The 8,813-nt window shown below is 31.2% G+C and overlaps 1 protein-coding gene across 3 annotated transcripts; it reads left to right on the forward strand.

The window, feature by feature from the left end:
• Positions 1–1,162: 1,162 nt before the first annotated feature.
• On the forward strand, positions 1,163–2,725 carry LOC105791181 (uncharacterized). Of its 3 annotated transcripts, none has more exons than XM_012619133.2 (3): positions 1,168–1,645; positions 2,064–2,167; positions 2,455–2,725. In XM_012619133.2, the coding sequence occupies exons 1-3, from the start codon at positions 1,294–1,296 to the stop codon at positions 2,476–2,478; spliced, it is 480 nt and encodes a 159-aa protein (XP_012474587.1). In that variant the 5' UTR covers positions 1,168–1,293; the 3' UTR covers positions 2,479–2,725. The 3 variants fall into 3 exon arrangements, with proteins under 3 accessions (XP_052490413.1, XP_012474587.1, XP_012474586.1); XM_012619132.2 differs by having other exon boundaries at positions 1,182–1,645; positions 2,061–2,167; XM_052634453.1 differs by lacking the exon at positions 2,064–2,167 and having other exon boundaries at positions 1,163–1,645.
• Positions 2,726–8,813: the final 6,088 nt, after the last annotated feature.

The raw sequence follows: 8,813 nt of genomic DNA on the forward strand, positions 1-8,813 counted from the left end.
GTAAAATATTTAAAATTTTATAAAAATAATAAAATTATTAAACTTTATATAAACTCATAACAACTATAAAAGAATCATAAAAACTTGAACTGGACCAGATCAGTGGGTTAGAGTGGTTAGACTGAAATCAACAAGGGAATTGGTTCGAAGAAAGCCATTAGACTGGTTGACCTAGGAACTAGGTGATTAAACTGATCTTTTTAATATTTTTTATTATTCAAATTTTAATGTTTTATTTTATTGAACTGGATAGACTAGTTGAATTGACAAATCAATGGCTTGACCGTTTCGGCCTTCGGTTCGATTATGAAAATCTTGGTCTGAATATTTCATTCTGGCATATGCTAGTAGTTGGATAATGAAGTTTTGGTTTGATAAAAAATATTAAAAATAAAAAAAAATCAATTCAACCACCTGATTCCCAGGTCAGCCGATCTAATGGCTTTCTCTAAACTAATACCCTTATTGCTTTTGGGCTAACTAGTCCAACTGACTGATTCGATCAAATTCAAGTTTTTATGATTTTTTTATAATTTTTATAAGTTTATATCAATTTTAATATTTTTATAGTTTTTTAAGATTTTTAATACGTTTTTAAATTTTAAATAAAATTTATTAATTTCATAGATTTTTTATAATTAATTTTATTTGATTTTTAATATTTTTATAAGTTTTAATAATTTTTATAAATTTATATCAATTTTAATATTTTTTATTTTTTGATGATTTTTTTCTTTTTCTTTTTATAATTTTTATGATTTTTAATCAATTTATGAGAAAAATAGTAGATTAAGCCAAAAGCCAAAAGCTATCACGTGCCATCATCTGATTGATTCATCAATTTATTTTAACAGTCAATAGGGTGAATGATAGAAATCGTTAACGGAAGGATTTAATTAATTATTTTAATTAAAAACATGAATTTAATTGAATACAAATTTAATACATGAGCATAATTAATTTCTTTTATATTTTTAATTTTTTTTTTACATATAAGCATAAAAAGATAAGTTGTTATATTCAAAAGTAATAATAAGTTCTGAAATCTTCTTTTAAAATTCTGCTTTAATTTATGCGAACGAATAAGCTTTTTTTATTTTCCTTGGAAGTAGCTCATCTTAAAAGAATTTATCCAAGTTACAGGCGTCGGTGAAAACTAGCGAGTATAGAACTTAAGTACTCGCTCTTAATTCCTCCATTCTCAATTGGATTTTTTTTGTCAGAATAAAAAAGTGAAATACCACCTACGCCTGCACTCTATATAAAACCCTCCGATTTGGCTCAGAAACAAAAATGAAACCCAAAAAGAAGATTGGTAGAAAATTTAATATACCCACCCACCACCAACTGTTTGTTTCTCGGGAATCCGAGAGAGAGAGCGAGAGAAGAAAGAGAAGGTTTGTCTTTGGGGCTTGGCTTCGAAGGCGAGGGTGGGCACTGGGCATGGAGTCGCACGTGCCCAGCAACCGAAATGAGACATGGACGGAGGAGAAGCATGTGCACTTCTTGAACTCCATGGAAGCATGGTTCGTCAATACAATGCTTCAGAGTAACGACCGCTATAATCTCCGTCTCGACCGTCACTTGCCTGATAGCTCCGACTCCACTCTCGATTGCAAACCAAGGACAAAGCATTCCACTCCAGGTAATGTTTCTCATCATCGGCCTTTGTTTTCTTCTTCTTCTTCTTCATGCTGCATTTTAGCACATATCTTCATATATCCATGGTGAAACATGGGTAAACTTTATCATATAACAAAAGAAAGCGTTTTTTTTTTCTTTCTAATCTCTGAGTTAGACCTTGTTTGTTTAAGTGCCAAAACACTGGCGTAAGGAAGTTGTGAAATATTAACTTGTACGAATTCTTTTATCTTAAACTTTTAAAGCTTCGTTTTTGACCAGCCTTCCTAACACCACGCAAAGAATACATAAATTGTCGAATATGCCAGGAGATATTTGTTGCAAGGGTCAGCTCTGTTATGGTTTTCTTTTTAATCGTTTTTAGTTATTCTTTTGACATTGTTCCATTCTGGCCTTTTGGGATACCCCCTCCCCCACAGTAGCAGTACATTTCATTGGCAAAACTAGAAGCAAAATGAAGAAGAGTAGGCCTGTTAAAAGATCAATGAGATCATCATCTCAGCCGCATGATTCATCACAAGATCAGGTTGGTGATCACTCTCTCGACCATTTAGAGACACTGATGAGATGGTTCAAAATCAAGGTGCTATGAACTGACCTAGTTAGCTGGAAAGTTCAAATATTTACAAAACAGATTGTCTTGACTTTTTTCTGACATTGATGAAATTTTTTAGTCTTATCGAATCAAATTGCGTTTCACCTTACTGAATTGCATTCATGGGTGTGGGTTTGATGGTTTGATCTTTTGTTCACAAAGCAAAGTCCCCAAATTTGATGACTGACTAAGGAGTTTGTGTATGTGCATGTGCTCAGGTGGTGCCACAGTTAAAGAATTAAGAACAGAAAAGGAGATAAAGATGAGAAAGACGTCCCCAGTGTTTTTCACTTGCATCCATCAAATTTATTTGTGTTTTAGGACTTTTTTTTTTTCTATTAATTTCTTCTCCATTGCTTCTTTGCTTTTTAAATGTATGAACAGCAGCAGTAGCAGCAGAGTGAGGTTTGAATTGTGAGTATATGTACTATGAAAAATGGCAGATTCTGCCTTCCTAAATTATCCAAAATGTTCATGTTTTTCAAAGCATCCGTATTTGTGTTCAACATATGATGCATGAATATGTTTATACTATCAATAAGTAAGTGTTGATTACTCATCTTCGAAATTCGAAGATGATATTGTTGAGAGTTGCAGTCACGAATCTTAAAAGAATTAATTTTTATGGTGATTCAAATGATATTTCTTTTAATTTGTTATAGAAATAAAAAAAGATGATATTTCACCTGGTTATTGGACAGCCTTTGAGACAGGGAGTTGAGTTTGGCGGTTCATGGAAGATATTTTTACAATTATATAACTTTATGAGCGGGATCATTTTGCTCTTAAAGTGTATATATAAAGAGTGGAATATGGGATAAAAGGAGAGGGCGGCATACAGGGACAAATAAAGGAGAGAGATATAATGTTGCACTCTGAGGCACGCCTTATCCTGATGAGTGTGTTGGTTACTTACGGATGTGTTGAAGTCATATCAGATAAAGTTAGAAAAGGGCAATATCTTACCCTATCTATTCTTACCAAGTGTCGCATGGCAATTGGCAAATTACAGTGATTTTGGCTAACAGGAAATTTAACAAATGTTAATGCATGCTTACAACGGTTTTCTCTGTTTAGAAAGGTTTGGTTGAGTTCGGATTTAAGTGGTTGAAAAAGTGAAAGATGTCACATTCTGATTAAACTTAAATAGTAAAACATATAAAATATATCTATAAATACAAAAAAATTAATAATTAAATTTATAATATAAGATAATGTTACGATTTGTATGATATCTTAAATAAATATCATATATCTATTTAAAATTTTAGTTATTGATTAAATGATTTCATGTTTATATAATTGAAAATTAAATGGAGAAGAGGCTATCAAAACTACACTCAAACTGCCAATCATCTAATATAATTTACTTATATTAAAGCATTTTTCGAGTTATTCTTATTTTTAATTACATCGTCAAACAATTATAAAATTTTTAAAAATATTAATTCTTTTAATTATAATTAATATTTTTGTTTTTCATATTTTATGTTACATTTAAATAAAACAATTACAAATTACAAATATAAAGATAAAAGACTTGCTCAAAAATATTAAAATATAAATTTATTATCACTCACTTATTAAATACAATTTTAACATAAAATATAGTAAATTTAACGAAATCTAATTTTTATTGATTCTAAAATAAAAGTGAAAAAAGATTGTTCCCTCTCAGAAAAATAATAAAAATGAAAAGAAGAGCAAGCGATAAAGATATTTAGTGGGACTTGTTTAACGTAATCTGTAGTTTGAGGCGAAGTACAGAATTAGAGGTGCTCATGGGTTGGGCGGTTCGGCCCAGCCCGAAGGCTTGACCGAAATTTGGAAGGGTTTGGGTAAAAAATAGGTCCGAAATATGGGCTCGGGCAAAAAATAGGCCCGTTTTAAAAACGGGCCGGGTATCGAGTAAAATTTTTTTGGCCCGGGCCTGGCCTGGATCTAAATAATTTTTTTTATTTTTAAAATTTATTATTAGAATTAACTTTCCCAATTCCCCTCCCCATTTCCTCGACACCCTTCCCTTCTCTTTTTTTTTTCTTCAGAGACAAATCCTTAAATTCCCTTCCCTTTTTCCCCCCAAATCGGAAACCCACCTCGCCCGACCCACCATTCCACCTCCGGTGATCGGTCCTCCACGACTCCACCTCCGCTCTAACGGTGCTTCCAGCGAATCTAGCCTTCAACGTCTTCAAAGGTGAGTTATCTGTTAACGGTTTCCTAATTTTTTAACGTTTTCTCCCTTTTTTGCTTTTTGATGTTGGTTGTGATTTTGATTTTTGCTGTTAATGGTGTTCGATTTTGATTTTCTTTGTTAATCTTTGTTAATGGTGTTCGATTTTGATTTTCTTTGTTAATCTTTGTTAATGGTTGTGTTTTTATTTTTTTTTAATGGTGTTACATTAATGTTGCCATATTTATGGCTTGAAGGTGTCCTGGCACATAAATGGTATCAACACAAACTGAGGATGAGAAAATGAGTTTAAGGCCATCGAAATTGTCAGTGTTTAAGCTATGACGAACCAGTAACAATGAATGAAAAATCTCAAATGAATTGGAATATGATGTTTGCTTATTTAACTGTAAGTTTATTTATTTATGAACTGTGATCCTCTTTATGATAAAAAAAAGACACCTACTCAAGGGTATTTCATTGAAATTATTATTAGATTATTCTAACCATTCTGAAATGAGTTGTCTAAAAACCCAATACAAACATGTTACTATAATGATGGTTCAAAGCACATATATATAGCAGAGAGTAGATAAAACTTGGTTTGGTGTAAAGATCTTGGCATATCTGATTATAGTTTGTTTTAATATTATATTCTGGCAGGTTGGTGCCAGTACACATCATTCATGCATTAATACATGATGCCTTAAGCCTTGATTAAGCTCTTTGTGTGGAAAGAGCTATGGATTCCTAATTTCGCTTATTTTCTTGTTAACCTAGTCATTCAGTTGCCTTATAATTTGCTAAGGATGAATCATATTATAAATCAATTGTCAGAGTCTCATGGACCTTCCTTTTATGTCTTTGTTGTCACATTCTTTTTCTTTTTTATTATTTCAGTTTTGAAAAGCTAATGAATTTTTATTGGTAATAATGCATTCTTACTACCACTGACTTGCAAGAGCTTTGTTTGCTTATATTTGGTAGCCTGAACTTTATGTCAGTGTAGACACAATCATAAGTAGTTGAAACCTGAAGCTCATTGTATCCCTCGCAGAAAAAAATATTTATTTAAGCGGGGCCTGAAATTAGTTCATTTATTTTCATTTAACTAGTTCCAGCATCAACTGAATGATTAATTAAGAGAAAGCTAGGGAGTAATAAATTGCAGGTTATTACCAACTTACCGTTACATTTATGGTCTAAACATTTGTTTGAGATTTGTTTTCATTCATATTCCAATTCGTTATGGTCTAAACGAATTGGAAAATCTCAAACGAACCGTTACATTTGTTTTCATTAGTTTGATATAGTAGTTGTGTTTGCTTTGTTGCTTTATTTAATCTTTTTTTTTTGTGTTTGCTTTGTTTTATTGCAGAAACAAGCTATTTAGTGAGGCAGAAAAAATAGCAAGCGCAGGTAAGTTGCTACTATCACTATCTCACACCCTTTCCTTCAAAACAGTCAACCTTAGCGACTTTTCATTTGAATTTTGTGTGTTCTTTTAGTATTACTTAAAGACATGTGACAAGTTTGATCTTGTATCACAAGGCGACTAGCATAGTTAAATAACTAGTTTATTATCTCGTGCAATATATAAGTTCGGTATTATACTATTATGTATTATGTAATATGTATTTATTTTTATATGAAAATGGTCGAATATCATTTTATCCCTCTATTATGCTTACAAGTTACAACTAAACTTTAATCTTTATATCCTTTTAACAAAATGATTAAATTTTAGTTTCTATACTTTATTTTTAACATAAATTGGTGCTTATATTTTTATAATGTTATTAACTAAATAATTAATATTGTTAATTTTTTATTAAAACAATAATTTTAAATGTAATATACTATTTTAATAATATATTGTTATGAAATTTATAATATACTATTTTAATATACTATTATAAATATAATTTTTAATATATTGTTTTAATATACTTATAATTATATTGTTTTAATATAATGTTTTAACTTTTAAATTTTAATATATTGTTATAAATATACATTTAATTTGTAACACATTAAATGTTGATGTCCTAATGTATTATAGTGTTACTTGTCAAACATTAAAAATATTTAAATTTAAATAATTACTTACCATTTTAAGAAAATACTAGAAAACTATGTCTTTAATTGCCCAAGATGTTGTTTAAAATCTAATATTTTTATGATTAGATGTCGTAAATCGTAATTTACCCCCAAATGTAGTGTCATTTTGAAGGTGCATGGCATTGATTAAATTTAAGATTATTTAATTTTAATACATGTATATATATAATTATATATTCAATAACCGAGTTATAAATAAGATTATTTTTGGATTGCAGGACTTGAGTTTTATGACTATGGCTAGTTCAAACACTCCTATACCTATGGATGATGGGTTTAATGAGTATGAAAGTTCTCTCAAACGTTGAAAGTTCTCTCAAACGTCAAAAGTCTACCACTTCAAAGGTGTGGGATGAAATGACAAAGCTTGAATGCGAGAACAAAAATGAATTGAAGGCACAATGTAATCACTGTAAGACTATCTTCTCTGCTAAATCTTCTAGTGGAACCTCTCATTTAAGACGTCATCTAAATAGCTGTTTGAAAAAAGTTAATAAGGACATCACTCAATACACCATAGCCACTCAACCATCACCCGAAGGTGTCCCATCTATAAAAAACTACAAGTTTGATGCTGATGAGTGTCGTAAAGCTATTTCTACTTTTCTTGTGTGTGGCAAGCATTCATTTAGGACAGTTGACGAACCGGGCTTTAGATACATGATGAGAATTGCTAGTCCTAATTTTAAGAATATAAGTAGACATACAGCTGCTAGGGATGTCCTAATGTATTATGCAAAAGAGAGAGATCGTGTTAAAGAAGAGTTGGCTAAAGCACCTGGTTTAATTTGTCTAACTTCTGATAATTGGAACTCAGAGCATACTAATGATGAATATATTTGCATTACTACTCATTGGGTTGACAAAGATTGGAAGCTACAAAAGAGAATCATAAGGTTTAGAGCTTTATTTCCTCAGTATGATGGTTTGAACATAGCGGATGAACTTGTTTTATGTTTATCTCAATGGAGTATAGATAAGAAAATTTTTAGCATCACTTTGGATAATGCTTCTTATAATGATGTTATGGTTTCTTGTCTTAAAAATCGTTTTCGTGCAAACCGAGCTATTTTGTGTGATGGTGCTTTTTTTCAAGTTAGATGTTGTGCACATATATTGAATCTTATAGTTAAAGCTGGTTTGGAACTTGCTGATGATGTTGTTGGTAAGAGTCGAAATGGAATTAGGTACATAAGAAAGTCGGGAATTTGTAGGAAAAGATTTTATTATGTGGCCGACAAAAGTTTTCATTTGAATGTGACCAAAAAGTTGCGTCAAGATGTGTGTGTGTGATGGAATTCTACTTATTTGATGCTTGAATCTTCTCTTTACTATAAAGATGTGCTAGATTATTGGGGCCAATGGGATAAAGATTATCAAATGTTTGCACTTTCTAACGAGGAGTGGAGAAATGTTGCTATTCTTTGCAAATTTTTGAAAGTCTTTTATGATGTGACGTGTTTTTTTTAGTTCTAATTATCCAACTGCTAATCTTTATTTTAGAGGAGTTTGGAAGGTTCACAAGGTCTTGCTTGATACAGTTAAAGGTCCTTATTCGTTTTTAACTCCAATGGTTAAGCAAATGCAAGAGAAATTTAATAAGTATTGGGCTGAGTATTCGTTGATATCATCATGTGCTGCAATTTTAGATCCTCGTTACAAGTTGAATTATGTGCAGTATTGCTTTAATACAATCTATGATATTCATGCTTCAGATTTTGTTGAGACCATTCTTAGCAATCTTAGACTCTTGTTTGATGAGTATGTTAAGAAATCCAAATCCACGTCTTCCTCTTTGGCTGGGAGTTCTAATGTTTCGGATAAAAATCCTGTTGATTCTGGTTTGGATGAACACAATGATAGTAGTGCTGATTTTGGGGGATATTTTGATGAGAGTGATGATTATAAACGATATTTAAATGAATCTAGCACTAGGAGTGAGAAGTCACAGTTGGACATTTATTTGGAAGAACCGGAGCTTGAGTTGAATAGTCAAATAGATGTTTTAGATTATTGGAGCAAAAGTTCAGTTCGATACAATGAGCTTTCATTATTGGCTCGTGATCTTTTGGCAATTCCAATATCGACTGTAGCTTCCGAATTGGCTTTTAGCATGGGTAAGAAAGTTATCACACCTTTGAGGAGTTCGCTTAAGCCAAAAACGGTTCAAGCCGTTGTTTGCTTGGATGATTGGATGCGAGCTAAGGGGTTTTTAGCAGGTAATTATTATTCTCGTTTTATTATTCAAATTTTATATTATTTTTTCATCAATTTGATTATCTA

This window comes from Gossypium raimondii, chromosome 8 (genome assembly GCF_025698545.1).
Source record: "Gossypium raimondii isolate GPD5lz chromosome 8, ASM2569854v1, whole genome shotgun sequence".
Classification (NCBI taxonomy): domain Eukaryota; kingdom Viridiplantae; phylum Streptophyta; class Magnoliopsida; order Malvales; family Malvaceae; genus Gossypium; species Gossypium raimondii.